The 23,738-nt window shown below is 40.7% G+C and overlaps 2 protein-coding genes across 3 annotated transcripts; both read left to right on the forward strand.

Moving 5' to 3' along the window:
* The first annotated feature begins 1,847 nt into the window (after positions 1 to 1,847).
* Positions 1,848 to 10,738, forward strand: LOC101173680 (N-acetyllactosaminide beta-1,3-N-acetylglucosaminyltransferase 2). 2 transcript variants are annotated; one of them, XM_011472921.3, is made up of 4 exons: positions 1,848 to 2,168; positions 3,358 to 3,483; positions 4,829 to 4,975; positions 7,055 to 10,738. In XM_011472921.3, the coding sequence occupies exon 4, from the start codon at positions 7,055 to 7,057 to the stop codon at positions 8,270 to 8,272; it is 1,218 nt and encodes a 405-aa protein (XP_011471223.1). In that variant the 5' UTR covers positions 1,848 to 2,168; positions 3,358 to 3,483; positions 4,829 to 4,975; the 3' UTR covers positions 8,273 to 10,738. The 2 variants fall into 2 exon arrangements, with proteins under 2 accessions (XP_011471223.1, XP_020569688.1); XM_020714029.2 differs by having other exon boundaries at positions 3,366 to 3,483.
* A 1,230-nt stretch (positions 10,739 to 11,968) lies between these two features.
* LOC101173915 lies at positions 11,969 to 22,562 on the forward strand. The gene is made up of 10 exons (XM_004065773.3): positions 11,969 to 12,169; positions 12,251 to 12,281; positions 12,637 to 13,223; positions 16,935 to 17,331; positions 18,267 to 18,308; positions 18,407 to 18,507; positions 18,574 to 18,635; positions 18,719 to 18,885; positions 19,153 to 19,308; positions 22,074 to 22,562. The coding sequence occupies exons 1-10, from the start codon at positions 12,086 to 12,088 to the stop codon at positions 22,451 to 22,453; spliced, it is 2,007 nt and encodes a 668-aa protein (XP_004065821.3). The 5' UTR covers positions 11,969 to 12,085; the 3' UTR covers positions 22,454 to 22,562.
* The last annotated feature ends 1,176 nt before the right edge of the window (positions 22,563 to 23,738 follow it).

The following is a 23,738-nucleotide window of genomic DNA, read 5'->3' on the forward strand; positions in this document are numbered from 1 at the left end:
CAGATCCAGGTGAATGCAGCCAAACTGATTGGGCGGCGTTTCATATTACAGATGGTCAACGACCCAAAACAAACAGCCGAAGCAACTCAGGAGTTTATTAAAGCAAAGAAGTGGAATATTCTTGACTGGCCAAGTCAGTCACCTGATCTTAACCCAATTGAGCAGCATTTCACTTGTTGAAGACTAAACTTCAGACAGAAAGGCCCACAAACAAACAGCAACTGAAAGCCGCTGCAGTAAAGGCCTGGCAGAGCATTCAGAAGGAGAAAACCCAGCATCTGGTGATGTCCATGAGTTCAAGACTACAGGCTGTCATTGCCAACAAAGGGTTTCAACCATTTGGTTTTCAGTTATTTCATTTGTCCAATGACTTACGAGCCCATGAAATGAAGGTGTTTAAAAAATGCTTTAGTTTTTCACATTTTATGCCATCTTTTTGTTCAACCCATGGAATAAAAGCTGAAAGTCTGCACTTCATTGGCATCTGAGTTGTTTTATTTAAAATTCACTGTGGTAATGTACAGAAACTAAATTAGAAAACATGTGTCTCTGTCCAAATATTTATGGTCCTGACTGTAGTTCAATAAGATCACAAGAGCATAGAAAAAGAAGATCTGAGCATTTGCAAGTCATCTGTCTGACATGCATCCAAACTAGAAGGACAAGTTTTCTCTGCCGCTCAATGTAAACCTTTTTTATACTTCTACTTTTCTCCTATTAAAACAGTTAATAGAATATATTAATATTTACAAAAATAGTACAGGCAAGTCAATCCTCCTGCTGATTTTTTTGGGCATACCTTTTAAAATATTGTCCCATGATTTCAAGAAAAGAATTTAAAAATACTTAGGCACGTGTCATGACTTCCAGAAACCTCATTGCTTCACCTTTTATCTACTCCGCTTCCTCTATAGAAACAAAAGGTGTAATAAAGTTTACATTTTGTTTCTTATCTTGTTCCTTTTAGACCATTGAGCAAAGGTGAAGAACTTCTCTACATCTTTACTCTCTAAATGCTGATATCCATAGATATCTATAGCTGTGGGTATATATGTACAAAAAAACTTCCTTAAACTCTGACAGAAGCCTCCTACCAAAAAAAAAAAAATACAATTTGCTACACGTTGGTTTTAAATCTTAACACATAAAGATTAAAGTGATGGTTTTAAGTTTTTATAATAAAACATATTCCAACAAAAAAAAGAGATTTGAATAGAATGCCTGCATAAAGTCATAGAACATGTAACTAATATACTTGAGAATAAGTAGATCAAAAAGGTCTTCTGTCAAGACAGAAAACAAAACTATTTCATCAAAAACATTTTCAATAATAAAACGGAAAAAACACAATGAACGATGTGAAAGTGCATATTTGACATTAAGTTGAAGTGTGTATACATTTTTATAAATCTCATGTTTGAACTTAATTAAGCATCTAAATATAAAGTTCCAATTTTTCATACGTCAAATATTTTTATAGACTTTATTTTTAAGTAAATTTATACATACATATGTAGGCCTATGGAGTCTTCTATAAACAAACAATTACACATACAGTTAAATCTTTTTGGAAATGTACAATCAATCTAACTACTTATTTTGAATTACAATTTCAAATTCTGTAGTTCATTCATCACCCCCCCATTTATTTATATATATATATATATATATATATATATATATATATATATATATATATATATATATATATATATATATATATATATATATATATATATATATATATATATATATATATATATATATATATACACACACACACACACACACACACACACACACGCACACGCACACACTTAACAATGATCATGTAGTATACTTAAAATGTGATTTCTTACCTCCTCTCACTTCATATTTTACAGGCTTTAGGAGCAGTTTATAAATTAATTAACCACAGCAGCCTTGGCCCCAGATCTGCTCTTTCCGCCCCTGGAAGTCCCGAACTTGAGCTTCAATTCAAATGAGGGAGGAGTCTCTGCGCCTAAGACACGGGAAGCGCGCGTGGGTCCGCTGTACCTGTCACCCTCACAGGGGACACGTGAGAGGGAAGGGTCCGGTTTCACGCCCTCTATGTTTTGGTTGAGACCAGCACCTGGTCGGACCCGGAATCTGCCGGAGATCCGGGTTCCTGTGGATCCTCAGGAGAGGTTTGTGGACTTCACTTGAATTTGAATGTTTTCATTCAATGTTTTTGGTTTAATACGTTTAGAGAATTTGAACTGTTAAGTTTCAGTTCTCGGGATTTGCATGTGTGGTCAGAAAGGATCTGCGTGGTGCGTCTGGATGCGCCCTTAGCTGAAGCGCGCGGCGATTCGGAGTCCCAGAGAAGTAAAAAACCGCTCAGAGTGACGTGTTCTGGTGCGTTTAGAACATGTGAATGTTTTCTTCCTAATGTTCAGAATTCTTATTGAACGGGATCTTTAGAGACGCAGCAGAGAGTTGAGGCTCATAGGTTCCTTCATGTGCAGAACTCTCCTCCTCCAACAGAGGCCATGAACTGACCATAAACATCAAATGGAAGTAGATGTGCTTCTGACTTTATTAGAAAAAAATTGAAAAAATTTATTTCTTCAGAACAAGATTCTGCAACTTTCAACACCGAAAGAGCAATTCAGGTCCATTTCTCAATGACAACAGCCACAAAGTCTTAGTTCACCCTTAAAAAATAATTTCTATTGATGTCATTGTTACTATTACGATAAATCTGAATTAAAAGTTGTTTCTTTGTTTTAAATAAAACGTGAATATGAAGAGAAATAGCCTTTTTTCTACATTGCATAGAGACATTATGGTGACAGCAGCTATTTTCAGCTTCTAAAATTACAGAAATTGTGTGGTTGCAATGGAAATATCGTAAGTTTGCAACTTCGACAAAGCATTTGATAGAAGCGTTGTTTCTGTTGACTTTATGTTGCCAACCTCACATCATGCATGTTGTAAGTTTTTGGAACAAAAGTTCATCTTTAGGTAAAGCATCAAACGCGTCATTATCAGACATGGAACATTTTCTATACCTGGTAACGTGTTGTTTTTTTTATTGCTAAGTGACGTGGCAACATTTTCATACAGAGTTAAAATGAATACAAAGCAAGTTTGTTTGTGTAGCACATTTTGTGTACAGACAATTCAAAGTGATTCACATTAATAACATTTAAAAGAAATAGTAAAGGAGTGAACATGAAAGTAAAAATCTAAAAAAGTTCAAAAGAACTTTAAAGGAAGCTGAAAGTAACAACGCAGACGTGTTGTCTGTAACAATAACAATGGGCCTTTTACTTGGATTTAAATAAACTGAGTGTTTCAGCTGATCAAAGACTTTCTGGAATTCTGTTCCAGATATGCAGAGCATAGAAGCTGAATGCAGCTTCTCCGTGTTTTGTTTGGACTCTGGGAAATGAAGGAAGACCTGATCCAGATGACTGGAGAAGTCGGGCTGCGCTGGTACATACAGTGGGTCAGCAGGTCAGTCATGTGTTTTGGTGCTTAACCATTCAAAGCTTTTTAAACCAGCAACAGAACTTTAAAGTCGGTCATCTGACAGACAGGCAGACAGTATAAAGACCTCAGAACTGGACTGATGCGGTCTACTTTTTAGGTCCTTGTGAGAACCTGAGCTGCAGAGTTCTGAATAAGCTGCAGCTGCCTCTTGGTCTTCCTGTAAAAACCCTCTTACTGTAGTAAAGACTAGAGATCTGTAATCCTTAAAATATTTTGAAGATGATAGTACTTTTTTTTTAGTTGATAGATGCAAAAATGTATTTTGGTCATGAAATTTACTGCGTGAAAATAAAAAATCAAACCAGCAGAAATCATGCGTATCGATGTATCCAAAAAGGTTGTGTAGGAATTATTAAAGGACAGGTACGCCTATGTCTGCATGCATTCATCCACCCCACCAGAAGTGAAAAAGGAATGACAGCTTTGGACCTTCACCCTTAGAAAGGCTCACACTAAAACATGACTCACCTTTAGGGCTGTACTCGGTACGACTGAAACCTCACTGAACTCCTCGTGTCGTTGTGATTTGAAATGTGGTTTTAGGAGTAACTTGCACTGAAGACAAGGTAGTGGCAGATTCAGGTGGTGTTTGAGTCAAATACTGTTCTGGATGGTGTAGTACTTACAACTTTAATCCTCCTAAATACTCCTGACTATGCAAGAAAACAGCATACAATCGTCTTGCTATATGTTTCTTTGGCAGACGCATTAAGTATGAAAACATGAAAGCATCATTTGTAATTTCAAATTTGTCATGAAAACAAATTTGAAAACATTTTGACCTAAATGGAACGACTTAACTTTAAGACCAGGAGTCATCTTACTGGAAAATTAATTTTTTTAAAAGCTTTTGTAAAATAGACGTCATCTATTACACCCATGAATGTGTCCTTAGGCTGTCTCATCCATAGACATGAGTCATTAAAAGTTAGAGAAATCAAAAGCAGTCGTGGAATTGTTTTCCTACTGTGGTCTGTAAAGATGACTCCTGCAGTCACAACAAATGAAATGCAAGTTCTGCCATCAACACTGAAATGTTTCTGAACAAAATCTCTCCAAAGTTATTTATTTTAACGTCATAATATGAAAACTGTGGAAAATACTGGTTGCTAAGGAAAATTGTCAAACTGACTTAGTTGTAGAGACATTAAAATTGCTGGAAATATTTTTCAGCCGAAGACATTAAAAAAATACTATGGTTGCTATGGACTATTACTTTAAAGGGAGCCTCCACTTGAAAAAAAAAAAAAGATAGTGCCCCCAGACAGTGTCACTCTGCACATTTACCTTTTCTGTGTGTATTTTCCAGTCTTGTTCTTTTGAATCATTGATGGCCGGGGAAGCAACAAAAACTCCCTCCTCCATTCAGGAGTTCCTTCAAGTAAATCCAGAGGAGCTGCAGGCGTCCATCTCTTCATGACAGATCACCAGCGCATCAGTCTGGAGTATGTCATAGGTAAGGGCTCTCTTTTAGCTCAAATTTGGCACGGTCCTGCATTTAAAAAAATATAACATTTTCATTTAAATGTAAGCAAAAAATACTTTAGTTCTTAGAGCTAATTCTTTAATTATCATAGGGGTGTGATGGAATAAATACAGCAGATCAGTTTTGAGGAGTGTCAGTGTTGGGGTTCAGTTTGCAGAGGTTGTGCATCAGTCAGTAAATGATACAAGAGTAAGAATCCTAATCGTTTTAATATTTTAAAGTAGGAAACACGTAGCTTTTTGCTTCTTCCTGATCAATATGAGTCAACATGACAGAAGTGGGACTTTGGAGCAATTGAATTTTTTATAGTTAAAAAAGCTGCAGGTTATTGAAAGCTAAAGTAAAAACATTATTATTATGAAAATCTATAAAAGTAGAGCTCTAAAAACGTAGTATCTGAAGCATTCTGTTCATTTACTGACAGCGTAGTTTGTGCTCTCACTTATCAGAAGTCACATGTTTCTAAATAAGTTTAGCTTCAGCCTGAAGGTTTGTTTTGTGATATTTTATAGCAGAGCAGCGCAGAGATGACAGCCCTCACTAATGAAGACGTCTTCCAACTTTATTGGATTAGATCACAGTTTACAGCAGTTGTAAAAAGTTTCCTTTATCCGGTTAAGCAACTGCCGCCATCTCCAAAGTCGATGTCATCTCAGTCTCTCCAGGCCTCGGTTACAGTAATGCATTTTAAAATACATGCCAACTATGGCCCGAATATGGAATATTTGTAGCACAGAGGTGGAAGGCTGATGATGTGGACTTAGTTTGCCCTCAAAAACTCGGCTGAAACTGGGTCGTTCAGCAGGGCAAGGATCATAAATGGGAGGAATCAAAGACTGGATCCAAACTCCAAACCTGTACTGGGCTGAAAAGCTGCTGAGATGGCGTCATAAATGCCAGGATGCTGGGCCTGCTTCTCTGCTCTAATGCAGCGGTGTTCAAACCCGCCTGGATTTCTCTTGTCTATTATTTGGTACGGGACCTCGTAGAATCTGCTGCTTCTGGCAGCATTTAACTGTTGAAGTGTTTGAGCCCCTTCTGATCTTTTTCATTTGCACTCAGTATGATTCTCAGAGGTAAATGATTCAGATCAAGAAAATCTAAGCATCTCCTGACAATAATCTCAGTTAAACTAAACGTACATTCACACCAGGCATGTGAAGAGGTTTGGTTTGAAATGTGGAAGCGGTAAAAATCCCTCGAATCTCGCTCCAGGCTTTTTCTTTTACAGATCTAATCCCTTATATGATAGACCTGGTGTCATAAAATTCCAGCCGGACACAAACTGCAATTATTAATTTCTCCTCTGTGATCACTTTTCAAACGGTTGGCACTTCTGTAAATTTGCATGAATGTGAGAGTTTTAAAAGCAGAAGCCTAAAACGCACATATACGCATGTTTACATAGACTTTCTATTGAAAGTGGTCGCTTCAACACGTCTCGTGGAGGGCAGTGCGAAGGTAGGTTTAGGGTGAAAAGCTGGTCAAAGCGGTCATTTTTACTTGGATTACTTTGAATTTCTGTGGCAGTTTGGGTTTAGGAAACAGTCGGATCATGAAACAAAAAGCTTGTGTTCACGAAGGTCTGAATGAGGTTCATTAATGGATTAGCCAGGGATTCGTTCCATTTATGCAGTTGGAAAGCCTCTTTCCTAATGACAAAACTGTTTAAAAGCGACTTTTTTGTTATCTTTACAAACGTAATAAATCAAAAATAAAGATAATTTTTAATAATTCTTTTGACTGAATGAATTAAAGGAGGGGAAACAGGATCTTGTGTAGTTTTGGTTGGATTGTTTGCAGTGACTGTCTGTGAACTCACGGCTGCAGGAAACGGCAGTCATGTGCACAACTGAATTGGAAGCGTGTGATTCCTCCTCGCCTGTGCAGAAAGAACAAAAGGAGGGGAAAAAAATTCCTTCCTGAAGGATTGGGAATGAACATGCAGCCATGCGGAATGAAGTTTCAGCTCTGAAACTGGACACTGGTTGACCTTTCTTCTCATTTATTCTGGTTTTGCTGTTCCTAATCATCTTCTCCTGTGTTTAGATGCAGAGTGTGGGCACCATGTCTGTTCCTCGGAGGAAAGTGTTGTTGCTCTGCCTGTTGATGGGGTTCAACATCTTCATCTGTGTCTTGATGGGCCTATCGTGGAAATTCAGGGGTGAAAAAGGCAACAAGAAGATAAAAATCCCAGAAAGATTTTGGAGCCAGCAGGTCCTGAGCGAATCCTTCTGGAATAAGGAGCAGCAGCGACTGGACTTCATCAACAACCCCCTTCTCAGCGCCGTGCTTGCCAACGACTCCTTCGAGGCTCAGCTCGATTGGCTACATGACTCTGGACCACATGACCCCTGTAAGCCTGATTGGAGGGTCGCCACCCGAATCTCGGACTACAACATCCTGCCGCGTCGCTTCAAGGACTTCCTCTTGCACATGCGCTGCAGGTCGTACCCCATTCTGATCAGCCAAACTCACGTCTGTGACCAAAAGCCTTTCTTGCTGCTGGTGGTCAAATCCTTGATCCCACATTTTGACCGAAGGCAGGCGATTAGAAAGACGTGGGGTCGAGCCGGTGTCTACGCCAACCGGAACGTGGCAATCGTGTTCCTGCTTGGTAACACCATACCAGGGGACGACCTCCCAGACCTGCAAGAAATGCTGTACCACGAGGCGAAGATTCACAGAGACCTCCTCCAGTGGGACTACAGGGACACGTTCTTCAACCTTACCCTCAAAGAGGTCCTCTTTCTAGAGTGGTTCAACAAGCATTGTCCACAAGCGCAGTACGTCTTCAAGGGGGACGATGACGTCTTTGTCAACACTTTACGAATTCTGTACTTCCTTGAAGGCCTGTCAGAGGACAAGGCCAAAGATCTGTTCATTGGTGATGTCATCAGTAACGCAGGGCCCCACAGAGACCAAAAATTGAAGTACTTCATCCCAAAGAGTGTTTATGTTGGGGGGTACCCGCCCTACGCCGGCGGTGGAGGCTACCTGTTCTCTGGTAGTTTGGCGCTGCAGCTCTACAACGTTTCTCAGCGAGTGGTCTTATATCCCATTGATGATGTATACACAGGGATGTGTCTGAAGAAGCTGGGCCATGTTCCCGAAAAGCACGACGGCTTCAAGACTTTCGACATAGACGAGAAGTACAGGAGCAATCCCTGCGTCTACAGGACTCTGATGGTGGTTCACAGTCGGACGCCGCAGGAGATGCTGAAGATCTGGCCATGGATCATCCACCCTGAGCTGGACTGTCTATGAACGCATCCCATTCCACCCCTTTTGACATTTTTACCAATTTTTTCAGGAATATGCTCGATGTTCAAACCTATGTGTTTGATTCCAGATAATTTATTACTTTATTTGTTTCATTTGGTGCTCTTTTGACTTGTTTTATGTGAAGGTTTAACCTGCATTTCAGGTTGAATAATCAGAACTTTTTTGTAACTTGTTTTTCTACATTTTTACTTCAAATCTCGTTGTTTTTACCATCCAAACATTCCTGTTCAAATCCAAATGATTGCTAGTTTCTCAATTTCTGCTAAATTTACCTCAGATTACATCCAATGATGCAATTTTACTCCCCCCTGCTGGTTTTAAACAACTATTTTTTTTTTTTTTATTTTAAATTTTTATTTTTTTCCAATTGTAACCCGTTTTTGGTAAGTTCCAGTCTTCAATCAGCCTCTTCCCAGCTCTTTACTTGACTTGGATCTTTTATTACATACGATCCTACCTTAAACCCCTTCAAAGGAAATTCTTTTCCATCATTTCTTAAAGTTAATTAACCCTCTAAGACTGGAAATGTCTCTAAACGGAACTCCTCGACTGTTTATGCAATCAAATGGAATCAGATAAATTTGACACTAAGAAAACCGCCTTTTCGTAATGGCCTTGCACCAAAACAAAACACATTATTCACATTAAGTGTTGCATAAACAGATGTCAGAATCAGCTGATTTACGTTAGTTAGGTAAGCAATTCACTGATGTAAAGTGTCGCATATCGGTGCAAAGCTTCTTTTCTCTGCTTCAAAATCCTCTGGAGTTACGTTAATTGTGTAAACGGTGGTAGAGTTACGGTAGTCGATAGAATGCTAACGCAGGAGCTAAAGCTTTGGTGTTAAAGGGTTAATTAGGCTGACAATCTGTGAGGTAACCTGAAGGATTCTTAATAGGAAGAATGTTGTAGGGCGACCATTATGACTGGAGTTAACTCCGCCCACCTTAACAGCACTCTAAAAAATGGATGATTGGGTAAGTAAATGAAGAGTTTTCTTGAGTCAACCCAATAGGTCTGCCCATCTGTCAATCAAAAAGACACACCCTTGATACTGCATAAATTATATAACATTAAATTAATAACATTAAAACAGCTGAAAAACAATTTTAATGAAAAAAACTTTTTTTCAACATGGGAGGGAACGAAGTATTGTTGCCATGTGAAACCAGCCCACAGTGGTTGTTTAAAGGAGGATGAACTGTTTTTTCTGGGTTAGCTTCAAAGTTTGGATCAAAAATGTGGAGGGAACCTCATGGCACTGGTAAGCCAATTAGTGACTCTCCACTTCAGGTATCTGTTGGCTCCTCAGCTAAAGAACAAAAAAAAAGAATGAATTTGGTGATGTGACTGTTGAAATGATCCAAACCAGGCTGTGACATGACCACAGCTCCTCTGTTCCTCAAACTGTTTTCAATTCTGTTTTCTGACTGATGTGGTCACATGTTTAAAGAAGCGTGTAGATGACAGACATGTATTCATAGAACAGTGAGATTTAAGCATTTGTGTGTATTTCAAATGTCCAATCTGTGAGCCGATCATTTCAAGGGAGAGGAGAAGCCCCAGCGGCTTTTAGAGACGCTGCTGTGGTGTGTGGCTGTGCAACAGCTTATCTCTGACTTGCTCAAAATCTGTTGTGTATATGCCAAACAAGTGTCGCTGTGCTGTCACTGAACCTCCTAAACAGAATCTTTTTTTACATGAACCACATGGTCTCCATTTCAGCTCAAACAAGTATTTGATACAATTTTCAATAAACTTTATTGTTGAGGGAAACCGGATACTTGAAGCCCGTTCAGTGTGGGGAGTTTAGCTGATACTGTGTCCTGTTTGGGATAATAAATGATAAAGCAGTTGTGTTGGCACTGAAAGCCTGTGTGTTTTAAATGAAACTAGGTCAGATCGCTGCAGCGATCGGAATAAAAATCTCCAGTATGGTGAATTAGCGTCCAGGTGGCTCGACACACCTGGACAGACTAATGTGTCAGTGATGGAGAAAAGTATGCAGCGGATTTACAGAGACATTGAATTTACCCTTTAGGTTTTGTGTCTTTTAGTTGAAAAATCTTGTTTTTCTTAATTGAAACCACAAATTCTCCAGGGATGAAGTCCAACTGCTTTGAGAGGACGAGTTTAGAAACAAAATCCCCCCAAAAAACAAAAGGACTTTGCTGAAACGGAGAAACAAGTGGCTTTCTTCTGCAGTAATGACATTTATGGGGGGGCAGAGTAAAGATGTACAACAGAAAAAGAGGCCCAGTGTGTTACAACTCACATGCAGGCTTTACTTAAAAAGATGCATGTCTCAGGGACGCCCAGGCCAACCCGAACCAAAAGCTTTATCAAAAATGAGAGTTTCAGGTCTGGCCTTGAAGATAAAGCATATCTGCATCTCAAACTGAAACCAGGAAGTTGCAGTCTAAAAGCAAATGGCTAGAAATACATAAGTAAAAAAGTGAAAATAAGAACAGCTTCCTTTGAACAACCGGACAAGAATTTCTAGGGTTTTTGTTATTATTTTTTGTCATACGAAGTTGCTACTGTTTGTTGAGAAAGCTGTTTACTTTTTTCCTTCTTAATAAACAGAAGGGTAAAGAAGATTGTTGCCCCCGACACGTTTTTTAGTTTGAGTTTAGTGCTGACAAAGCTGAACACTAATAAGGATCAAATGCTGGATTCCTAGCTAAAGTCGCTCTAAAGATTTGATTTATGGAAAGAAACCAACATTTAATGAACAAGTGCTAACTGAGATGCTAAAAAGAGAAAATAAAAAAAGCGGAAAAATGGTGGATGCCTAAACTGCAATGGATTCGATAATATAATGGCTAAAAAAGTGTAAGACAGCAGAAAACAAGCTAATATTGCAAAAATCTTTTTGAAAATGGGGAAAAAACTATATTTTACTGTAGAAATGCAAAAGTAAATGTGATTTGTGTTAGATTACAGATAGGAAGTTGAAAAAGGAGAAGCTTTCTTCCTTAACTTGAAAAAAAGAAAAGCCTGACTTTTTTGATGATTCAAGATGCACCTCGTAACCCTTGTGCTATCCTTGGCACTTTAACATTGGGAGTTGGGTCATCTAGACCCACTAGACAGTGCGCTGAACCTTTTTTCTTCATTGTTATATGTGAACCTCACTGGTATCATGGATTACATGAAATCTTTCCACCTTTATCCACCTTTGTCATGGTAGGGAGTACAGGTCAATGTAAGGGTGGGGTCATCTAAGATAGGGTTAAAAGTCAAAATGTTTTTTTTCTTATTAGTTTTTTTGGTTAATCATTTAATGTGCTTTCAATTTCACAGCTACATCCACCCATCCATTTGCATTTCAACTTTATTAGCACACCGTGTTTATGATTATTTGTCCCTCCCTCCAATAAAAGCACAAATTGCCTAGAGCTGCTTTGTTTATCAGGTTCTACTTGCATTTAAAGAACAATGGCATGCATAAAAAAATGAAAAGTAGTTGAACATTTGTCAAATTTATTAATGTTTGACTTTTTGACTATTAATTTTCCAAAAACAGTGTTTGTAATTCTTATTTAGTGTTGACATCTTTTTTGGCTGATTTTTTTAATGTCTGTTTAATTTTAGATCTGTCTGTAAAAGCACACTGACACCTGCTGGACGGAACGTGTACTTCCTGCAGGTAAAAGGAAGTTCAATCAGCTGATGCAGAGCACCTGCGCAGACAGGACAGGAAGGAGGGAGTTTTTTGTAGCTGACAGGGAAATCTTGAAATTATTTTTTCTCCTTAAAAAAGTTGAGTGGAAACAGTTTGGAGAGTCAAAAATGCCTCAAAAGAGCAACTTGAACGTAGCTTTGCTCCTATTTCTGCTGATGTTTGGAATTTACTGGAAACACTGTGATGGACAGGTAGGAGGGGGGCCTTTGGAAATGAGCTAATTATTAAGGACAATTGTTAAAACATTTTTTTTTGTTTTTTTTTGTCTGTAGGGGAACCCAGACGGTGCCAGCAGGCCTCCAGGTGAGTCTCTGTCATGTTTCTGAAATGTGAACATTTACTGGTAACCGTTTAAAGAAAGCAGACTGACAGTTTTTCATAAAATTATGCAGGTTGCTTCATTGCAGATTAAAAAATGCCTCATGCTAATTCAGCTTTATTGTGGATTTTCTAATCTGTGACTCAAAGAACTCATCAGAACCAAGAAAGTTCTGGATGATGAGCCAAATAGCAAATAAATAAATAAATCTGCATTTCTGCTTGTTATTTAAAGGTAAACTAATGTTAGCTAAAATCTATAAAAGTCTGTTTTGCTTTGAAACTCGACAAACGTAGAAAGTAGCAGCAGGAGGAGCTCATGGCGGATTGTCTCCCCCAGATGGGCGGGGGGTAGACGGCAGTGCGTTCTTCGCCCTGCGCAGCTGCCACCAGCTGCTGCGCAGTGACAGCGGCGAGTTCTTCTCCCCTGAGTACCTGTGCTCCAACCCCCCTCTGTGGTGCAACTGGACCATCCAGGTGGATCCTGGGAAGAGGATCCACCTGCACCTGGAGGACCTGACCCCTGACGAGGCCTGCCAAGCCAAGCAGGACCAGATCCACGTGGACGACCCTGCCGGACAATCGGGCGGGGAGCACAAAGTGCTGCAGAAGTGCTGGCAGGAGGCCAAGTACACTTCATCCTCAAACATCCTTCAGGTGGTTCTGCTGATCGGCGGTTGGCCCAGCTCCTCCTACAGGGGCTTTTATGGACGCTACCAGGCCTTCGGACCCCCCGTGGTTTACAACCCAGGGGAGGACGGGGGGATAAGAAGCAAAGAATCAGAAGCGGAACCTGGACTAACAAAGTTCAGCGACCCGTCTGTGAACAGCGAACAGACAGGTCCTGAGATGATGTACGATTATTATGATCCTGCCACGATGGCTGAGCGACCCTGGGAGTCCAAAGCTTCCAGTGGAGGCACAGAGGTAGAAGCACACACTCATCTAACATCACTGCAGCTGTTTCATTACATACTTTACAGAAAAGACCGTTTTTAAAGATTTATCAAATCTTTTGATGAAAATCAGGACACTTGTTTAATTTTTGTTGTTCTGGGTCATTACAGATGCCATCATCAAGAGAAATTACCTGTTCACATAACACAATTCTAATTTTACAGAGTACATTTTTATGGTTTTTAGGTAAACCCACTTATTGCACTTGATGGAAAACATAGTAACTTCCATTGCTTAACCCGCGGTATCTCTTTTGGGGTCATAGGGTTACTGGAGCCTGCCCTAGCTACTGTTGGCAGGGTACACCCTGGACATGTCGCCAGTCTGTCCCAGGGCACACAATCAACACAGTGACTTAAAAATACAAATGATTGAAAGATTGCAGATTAAAAAAACCAAACCAGGCTGGTTAAATTCCAAGTCGTCTCGTATAAACTTTCACTCCTTGTTTGTTTCTGCTTTTTCTCTAAATTTCAGTTGAGTTCTTGGCTCAGTCTGCAAAAGTCACAAACTTTAAAATGTACTTGGAGGAATTTTACTAAGTTCTTCTGTATCTGTCAGTTTGACAGCCCACTCATAGTGGTCAGTATAAAGAAGGACTTTGAGTTGACTCGCTTGTGTGACTTCTGTGGCAGCTGATGGCTATGAAAATGACTACTGGTCAGCTCTGAAGATGTTGAGGCAAACCATCAGGCGCCTTAGTAGGAGGTTGAGGTGTTTTATTAATGCTGTCTATCGTGTAGACAAGGAGCTGTATCTTTTTCTGAGAAAACTGTTGCTTGGTAGAAGGAATGCTCCTTCCATTGAGGATCTCCTCTATCCCCCTAAAAGACCTTATCACAACCTGAGATCACTGAGAAAAGTTTCTAATGGCAGAGTCCTGGAGTTGAATGAGTTCTATCCCAAGAGCCTTAAGTGTCTAGATGTTGTGGGCCTGTCTTGGATAACACGCCTTTGCAACATTGCATAGCAGTTGGGGGCAACTCCTTTGGCTCGCAACTGGGTTGATTGGTGAAACTGGGGTGGCAACTGGGGTGAAAGGTCTACCTGGTAAAGTCTACTTCAGGGTGCAAAAGGGGAGGATTGTGCTTATAGGGCAAATTCAGGACACTCTTGTTTTTCAGGGAAAAAAGGACAAAGTCAACAGCCTACAAAGCACAGGTGTCAAACTCCAGGTCTTGAGGGCTGCTTTCCTTCTTATTTTCCAAATCCTGTAGCTTCTTGTTGGTAAAGCACACCTGATCCAGGTAATCAGTCGCATGGAGGGCAGGAATATTTAAAAAAAAAACTAGCCGGATGCTGGCTTTCTAGACCAACTGTTTGACTCAACTGTATCAGGTGCTTGAGGGTTTGTGGAAGTTTACCCAATCAGTCCACATGTGTTTTTGAAACATGGAAGTGGTGATCATGTCCTTCTTGTTGTTGTGCATGGGTGTTCTGAGAAGTCTGGGTACGGACCCTTGTAAGTTTCAATTATCTGTGGAACAAGTTCGGAATGTCAGGATTCGTTCGCAGTGCATGTTTGACTCTGGAAGTAATCTTTTAGTCACTGGTTTGTTTTTTATGCATATAATTTGTAGGATCAGCCTGTTGGTTACTGGAGGGAGTTTGGTTTCGGGAAGACATGATTAAATCTCTGCTTTTTTTGCAGATGACGTTGTCCTGCTTCACCTCAGTGTGTAATGTGGCAGTTTGCAGTCGGATGATGGGGCTGTTGTGAAAATTGGCACCCCCAAGTCAAATGTCAATTCTATAACAAGAAAAGGTTGAAAAGCAACTGATTCAAGTGGAGTTCTAGTATCTTAGGGTCTTGTGGGGGAGAGATGAGTAAACATGTCCTCCATGTAATGCGGTCAATTATCGTTCCTTCTCTTGAGCTTTAGGTCGTAACCAAACCGACAAAGTTTGCAAAACTTGTCCGGAGATGGTCCTTAGATGTTTTCGACTGTTCGTTTTGGGGAAAATGTAGATTTTATTTTGACAGCTCTCTGCTCTTAAATGCTTCCGTTGTTGTCTCTCGCAAAGCGCAGATGTGAAAACAGCAAGTAATAAGGAACTTCTTCCATTAGGCTGAGAGAAAAAAAAAAAAAAAAAACACGCGCCCCCCACCCCCGTAACTTCTGCTAGTTGCCTCTGTGTAGCTTCATTTTAAGCTGATCAAGCAGCCAAAGACGAAGATTTTTAACAAGATCCAGAAAGAACTGGAGGATCAACCTGTTGGACTTACAGCAGCAACAGAAAGTTTGATAAAAAGTTTTGATTTGGAGACGGCAGTGTCGTTTGATACTGATGCTATGCTATGATGTCTTGCTAATGAGCTGTTCCGCATGTCCCCTACATGTAACCATGGACCGGTTTAAAGTCAGACTTGCAGATGTGGCGGAAAAATGCAACAAAATTAATTCTCAGAACATTTATAAAAACTGTTTTTTATAAATGTAAAAAGAGGCACTTTGTATAAAACTTTATTAGTAGCGCCTGTGTACATTACAGAGCCGGTGTTGATCTGACAAAAAGCCCCCCTCCTTGTTTGAGTGCTGCCTCTTTACTGTCAATGGCAAGAATCCAAAACATGATCATGTCTTTGTTAGGATTTCATGTTAAATGGAAAAAGTGCTTTTTCTGTCAATCTGCTTCTCTTTAGTAAATCTGTCCTTGTTTTCTCAGCAGGTTTGAATTTGACTTTACAGTTGGTAAAGCCAAATTGTTACAGTTGGGGGGGCATTTTTCAGCAAGAAAACAGAAACAACTCATTTGTGGTTAATGAAAAAAAACACAGTATGGAAACACCAAAAGCAGAGCGCAAAGATTGATTTCTAATCAATCATACTCTGCCGAGTGTGTTCTAGTATCATACTAGCGGTAGCTCACAAAACACCTTCTGCATTGTTCTGCAAACATATTTACAGTTTCTATTCAGTTGAACTTTTGTTAGTCAAGTTTCAAAGGAGATGTTAAAATAAAAGTTTTTGTAAAATGTATTCCATTTTTAAGTTTTGCTAAAAAAAAGGAAAAGCAGGGAGAAAATAAGCTATTCTAATTGGGCTTGGAATGAAAAAATTGGAGATTTTTTTATTTTTTGCTGTATCGCCCAGCTCTACTTGGATGGATCGGGCGCCACATGGGGGCCCAGACAACACTTGGAGTTGCAGTTCCTTGGTTTGCCTGGAGAGACCTTTGGGTCCCTTTGGCAGAGCTTAGGAGGATCAGAGCATTTTGGCTTTGGGTGCCTAACCCATGTCCTGGTTCCAATTTACGTAAGAAGAAAAGGCAATCATCTTTGTAAATGAATATGGAAAGTTTTAAAATAAAAACAAAAACAAGATTACATGACTTGCAGACAGCTTTTCCAAAACCAAGGGAAACATTCACAAATTAGAAAAACTGAACTGGCAATTGGTGAGAAAAATTTTTATTTTAAGAATACAACTAAAATCAGTCCATAATTATTTTGGTTCTCAATCATCTACATTTTCAGATGTCTTGGTTTGGGGCTACAGACAAGTTAGGGCCACAGATGGAAATTAGCTATTGAGCTACAATCTGGTGCAACCATCTTTGCTTTTTAAGATTAACATATTTGTATGCTGTCCTGATAGATAAACAGGTCTCGTTCTGCAGATTGTTTCAGTCTTCCTCACAATCTCTTTTGCTTTTGGGATACTGTCCGTCTCCTTCCAGGTGGTTGAAAACCATGCATCTTCCGAGAGCAGCCATTCTTATCAGTTTGTGGTGTCACCGCCGTCCGGTCACAGGACAACATTCCGGTCAGGAAGAGGTGTCGCTCTCAGCCAGTCTGACTCGGCAGCCTTACCTCCACAGTGGCGGCAGCAGGACAAAAGAGCCCCTAACTCCTCATCACCAGTGCAGGGTAGTGTAGAGGAAGCTCCCACTGCAGCACAGACCGAGAGCATGAAAACGAGCAGACCGGACGAGCTGATGCCTGCTGACGGAACCAAACGGCCTGAGGCCAGAGACGCCTCGGACCAGCTCCCGTCTGACGCACCAGATCCAAGGAGCGCAGAGCAACATCCTCCTCCTAGCGTGGTGGAGCAGAGATATGACCACAGAGAGATCAGTGAGTAAACCTGAGCTTCTCCTTTAGGACTCTGTTAAGAACGGTGGCTGAGAGGTGCAAGACACGTTTACATTTAATATGCAACAACAACAAATCCCAGTACAAATGAACAGATACTGAAACACAACAGCAAATCACGGAAAAAATGACAGAGTGCGGAAACACAACAATGAAAGCGGAGACACAGCTTCTAATAGAAAGGGACATAATATAAAACCAATTGTTTATGATTCTTTAAAGTTATTTGTTGCAGTTTTCTTTATGTGGGCATAATACACAAAACGCTAACTCACCGTGTGCAGCTCAACAACAAATCATAGATGTTGTCGTTACGTCACTTCCGGTATAAAGGGTATTCCCTTTCTGATGGCTTTCGTTTTAACTTTCCTTAATTGTTTCTCCATCCTCGGCTGTCGTGTTTTTGTTTTTTGTTGTACGATAATTTTTATTGTAGTGCCTTTCATGTATTGTTTCATGTGTTTATAATGTCCACATAAAGAAAACAGTAATAAATAACTTTAACGAATCATACACAATTTGCTTTAAATTCCATCCCTTTCTGTAGGAAACCATGTCTCTGCTTTCGTTGTTGTGTGTTTCTGGATTTGGTCATTTGTACTGATATTTGTTATTGTTGTTGTATCTTAAATGTAACTGCCTTGCACCTCTCGTCCACCATAGTTTAGCTACGTTCACACCACCTTCAACAACTCGCATCCAAGCTGCCATTTCCAATGAACAGCCTATGCAAGTGCGTAGACTTGCATTTCGGGCTCCTGCATTCATGTGTCGCTACAAAATTTCTACAATTGTTTTCAGGCTCTGTGTACAATGTGCAGATTAGTTAGTAACATATAGATGACATCCTCTCCAATTCACGGAAGCGCCACCTGTTTAAATTGCGGTTGTATTTCTTTTTTTTTTTTTTTTTACAGAAACTGTGAAAAATCACACTGAAACTCTTCATCTTCCTGGTGGTGAGTCTTTGCTTTCTGAGTATTTCTCCCCCTTTGGTTTTTTTAAACTGTAATTTGACTCTGCTGGTGCTCTGGTACCACGGTTTGCTCTTGAGCAGATCACCTGTTCGAAGTGGCCATCGAGGTGAATTTCATTCCCGATCTGGAGGAGTCTTGGGACGCCCTGGCCCGTTCTCTGCTGCTATCTCTGAAGGCTTTGGTATGTGGATGCAGAAACGGACCATGAATGGTCTCCACAGAGGCTCATCGTTCTGTCTTTATGTAGATCAGCAAACACCTGGATATTCTGCACAAACAGCTCACCCTGTCTTCTAAAAGAATAAAAAGGTTAGTTTCATTGTCACAGCAAGACTTGGATAAAAGTGTGGTTTCCTCATTGTGTCATGGATCTCACTCCACCTTTTGGGAAGGTTGAATGCAGGTGCCCTGTACATCCTCTGGCTGCAGATTGGACAGGGGCCTGGAGGTGGGCAGGTCCACAGGGCTGTCCACTCTGCCATGCAGGGCCTCCTCTCCTCAGGGGTCAACCTCAGAGTCAACCGCAAGAACGCCATCATCATGTCTGTGTCTACTGCAGGTAAAGCAGGGCCTAAAGTCCGGTATGCCTTAAGGAGTTAAATTGAGCCACAGTGGTGTTGGAAAAATGAGATTGGGCAGAGAACAAGTACATTTTGAACATTTCAAGTGAGAACGAGATCATAAAGAATCAGGAGTCAACTTAAGTTTGTCAGTCTGATTCTACTGAGAATGTAGCTAACATGAGTAGCACATACCCATACTAGACCAGTCATGAAGAAACAAATGCAGGTATGGTTGTCTTTTTAACTCTGATGTTTTGTTTCAGATGTGAATGAGTGTGGGACCAACCTGGTTCTCTGTGACGCTAATGCAGACTGTGTGAACCACTTTGGCTCGTACTCCTGCCATTGCAGAGAAGGCTTTAAGGATGAGTCTCGCCTGGGATCAGGAGGAACCATCTGCACGGACCAAAAGACCACAGGTACAAGCAAGCTTTGCCTTTGGTTTCTGCAGCTATCCCGAGCCTCAGACTTCCTGTTTTGCCTTATGTTTCGGTATTAACGTTTACATTATTTTAATTTTATAACATCGTAAAGCCCACAACATCAACAAATTGACAAATTTCAATTTTTGGGGGGAATTAAGAAGTTTTTTAAACCCTTTGAAATCCACCAAAATGTTGCAATATCATGTTTTATTAGATAATAAGGAAGAATTGTCATTGTTTTTACAAAATCTTTATTTATAGTATCAATTATATGTTGGGTGATTTGGTCAGTTTTTGCTCACACCAATGTTAGTTTAAGATGCAGAAATATTACCATGAGTGTCCAGGGAAGAAGCACGTTATTTACCCACAGTCTCATATTTGATTCACACATTTTTAACACAATATAACTGTATTTTAAAGAATTAATCATGAACAAACTTTGAATTCTTCTAATACAAGTAGTCATTTTTAAGATAAATAAAATGGACCTTTGTTCACTATAAAGGTTTTTAAATTAGCTAAATGTTTCCTGCCAAGTGTTTGTGAAATTTTATTTAAGCAGCCATAGTGATAATGCTCTACAGCAGCGGTCCCCAACCTTTATTGCACCACGGACCGGTTTGATGTCTGGCAAAATTCTCACGGACCGGTATGTTATATGTGGCAGACACACGCTGCAGCAACGCTGCAATAAAGGCAGAGACACGTGATACGATGTACTCTGCACTTTTCTTTTGACACACTAAACATCGCATAGGTGTCATCATCCTCTCCCCTTCCCACACTCATGGTGCTAAAAAGAAGTAAACACAACAGGAAGAAATAACTAAGGGTGAAACAACAGAACTGCCAGATGAAAGGACCCGTAGGCAAAAAGAAACACCCGTGCTCAAACCTATTTTGACCAAAGTAGCCAAAGGGGATTGATTCCCATAATTCTCTGTGACTCCAGCTCCGACGGTAACCCCTGCAGCCTGTGGAACTCCGACAGCAGACCAAACGTGCACGTGACCGACACTACAGTACAACAAAATAATGACTTGCATGAAAACATAACAATAAACACGAATTATGACATGAGCAACGTCCTCTCTGCCCGCAACACTCCCTGGTCGCAATTATTATAACATTTAAACATGCCTTCAAAATAAGTGCATGGAAAATCCAATTCACCATAATGCTGTGAATGGTTCGAGGGAATCTCCCGTTGGGATAAATCCGTATATTAAGTAGGACTCCTGATACTGTCTAATAAATGTAGCTTTCTTTTTTTGGAAGTCGAAAGCTCCTCTTCTGTCCTCTGGCTGGGCCTTTTCCACTTGGCAAAGAAACTTTCCAAAGATGTTTTTTTTTTCCTTCATTTTGCTAGTTCCTGGGTTTTATTTTAGCGGTAACTTATCATGTGCCCGAGGCGAGCGACTTGACCTGCGTCAAGAGTAACATAAACGGATGTAACAGAGAATCGGGCAATTTTTCAAAGTCAAACATCTTTCAGATTTAGAAATAAATAAAACGGAAGTAATGAAAGTTATATTATTTTTCTCTGAGGCCCGGCAGCAAATTACGACGGAGTATTAGGGCCACCAAAAAAAAAGTAAAATTACGACATTTTTTCTCGTAAATTTACGAGAAAAAAGTCATAGATTAACAAGGAGAAAACACCGAAGTTGTCCGTTTATCGGAGCATCGCTTGAAGATGAAAGATGTGGAGCCTTTTGTGAAGCTTTATTTCCGGATTATAGGTTTAAAACAAAGAGATTCTGAACTTTTGGCGACTCAAAATCAGATTAATGTCCGTGGAGCCGGGGTTCAGTGTCAGTAAAGCGGAGTTTCATATGTAAAATAAGGAGCTCAGAGACATGTTTGGGTGTAGAGGACCGCTGCAGCTTTTATTCTCCTTTTCATTCACAAACCCTGAATCTTCATCTGTCACCTTACGTCATGAACCTGTCATCAGATCCGAACACCAATGCGGAAGTAAACATCCCGTTATATCATTAAACAACAAAGATGAATGAAAATAGTCTATTATATTAGCATTAGAATGTTGAAAATGCCAAAAAAAGTGATCCTCCTCCTCAGACGGAAGCGTCACACAAACGTAGAGATCTTGTTTTTGGTGGAGGAAGAAAGGATTGAAGTGGAAAGCTGCAGGGAAACCGATGGCTTCATCGGTCTGCAGGGACCCTGCAAACCAACCATCAATAAATAAAACTTTAATAAATTGTAAATCAAACAAATGAGCTTCCAGATATTTGGAACGTTCAAGCTCATTCAGCTCACCTGTTCAACAAAGTTTAGTCGGTCTGCTCTGTTGCTGCGAGGCGTTCACCTGCTGCTCTGCATGTTCACTTCCACTTAATATCGTAAATTTGAGTTTTTTTTCTCATATCTTACGACTTAAAATCTTGCAAAATTACGAGTTTTTTTCTCCTAAATTTACGAGATAAAAACTCGTAATTTTACTTTTTTTTTTTTTGGTGGCCCTAATACTCCGTCGTACCAAATGACCCACGGACCGGTACCGGTCTGCGGGCCGGGGTTTGGGGACCACTGACAGGACAGAAAATGTGTACTAAGTTATATACAAATCGTTGTTAAAGAAAGTTTGGATCATGCTAATGAGATGGGGGGGGGGGGGGGGGTGTTATCAGAAATGCTACATATAAGAATAGTTATGTAAGGTCAGCTTCCAGTTCTGGTTTTTACTTCCTGCTTCACCTTTTGACTTCCTGTCTGCTTTTGTTACCCCACAGACTGCAGCTCAGGCCTTTCCTCTGAGACAAAAGGCGTCTATATACTCTTCTTCCTCCTCAGCTCGCTCATCCTAATGTTGGTGGCGGTGGCTGGAACGTTGTACCACCGCCACCACAGGGGGGCGTTCCTGGTCCGCTGCCATAACAGCGGCAGCATCTCTCCCCCTGATTCCAACAACAACCACCTCCACCACGAGGACCACTACTCTAGCCCCGCAGACTCTGACCTACCTCCCCCACCTCCGCCTGCCAGAGGCTCCAGGGACAGCTGGGCTCCTGGCAAAGAGCGCCGCCTGCCTGTGGACCTGCCGCTCCTGCGCTTCAGCCCCCTGTTGCCTCCAGACAGTTACATCGATCCACAGGATGGTGGAAAGATGTGAACCCACTGGGACAACGTGTCTTAACTTTATTCATCAGTTTATTTCTTTTGTGCTTAATGATGCTCTTGTCCACAGTGTCATGCTCAATAAATGTCACAACAAAACAGCATTTTTTGGTTGCATTTTTTTTTAAACGCTCTTCCATGGATTTGCAGAGTAGTGCTGTCTGCAACAGCCACTAAATCAGTTTTATGCTACTTTCACTCCGGGCATGTGTTTTATGCGCAGTTATTGTTGTGAGGGGTTGTAAGCCAGCGGGAGAGAACCCAAACAGCTGGATGTCGGGTAATGGGGTGTGTGTGTGTGTGTGTGTGTGTGTGTGTGTGTGTGTGTGTGACCTGCTCACAACTTTAGATTCAAACTTATAATGAACTTCTGCAGACACTCTCAGAAAATGACAGCTTTTTTGACTGAAGGCCCGTACACACCGAGACGAATATTCGCCAGGCGTTATTCGCCAGCGTTTTTCGCCACGTTTTTTGTGTTCACACCCAGGCGATTTTCGCTGACGATGAGCCGAGCAAACATGCAATTTCATTCCCTGACATTAGATGGCGCTTAATGTAAAACAGAATACCCCTGTACACAAGGTGGCGCTGCGCAACTTTACGCTTCTTAAAGTCGCTTTTCACTCAGAAGAAGAGAGCAAGTATTTATGCGCTTGTCAGAATCATACAGAGAAAACATGAATATTTCAAGCATCAGTAGCTCCAACTGGTGCTTGGTAAGGGGATATTTTAGAATGTCCGTCATTATTTCTTCGCGGCAGTTTAGACTCTACTTGGCGTCTATCTTCCTCGATGGTATGTGTGCTCAGCAAGGCAGTTTTGTGTTTGACTGCCCCCAAGTGGTGTTTTACTGTAACTTCAGAAGCTCCAGAAAGCGCCATTCTCATTGGTCGAATAGATTTCGACGCGAGGCGTCAAAAAAAAAAAAACTAACCCGAGGCGTTTTTTTTTTTTGACGCTTTGACACGTGGCGTTTTTTCGCGTCGGTGTGCACACTCTCATTGGTGCCCTTTGTTTAGTCACGAGGCGTTAAACGTCGCCGAAAATCGCCGGCGAAATTCGTCCCGGTGTGAACGGGCCTTTAGGCTAAAAATGACCGAAGACCACTGAGAACGCTTATACATTATATCAAAAGATAATCGAAGGGAGACTTTGAAGGGCCAATAGCAGAAAATTCCGGACGATGTGCATGGAGGTTTGTTAGATGCTGGTTTCTTCTTCTGCCAACTGTATTAATCTGAATTCGAGTCCTAAACATATCCAATAAACTTCATCAA

This window comes from Oryzias latipes, chromosome 1 (genome assembly GCF_002234675.1).
Source record: "Oryzias latipes chromosome 1, ASM223467v1".
NCBI lineage: Eukaryota > Metazoa > Chordata > Actinopteri > Beloniformes > Adrianichthyidae > Oryzias > Oryzias latipes.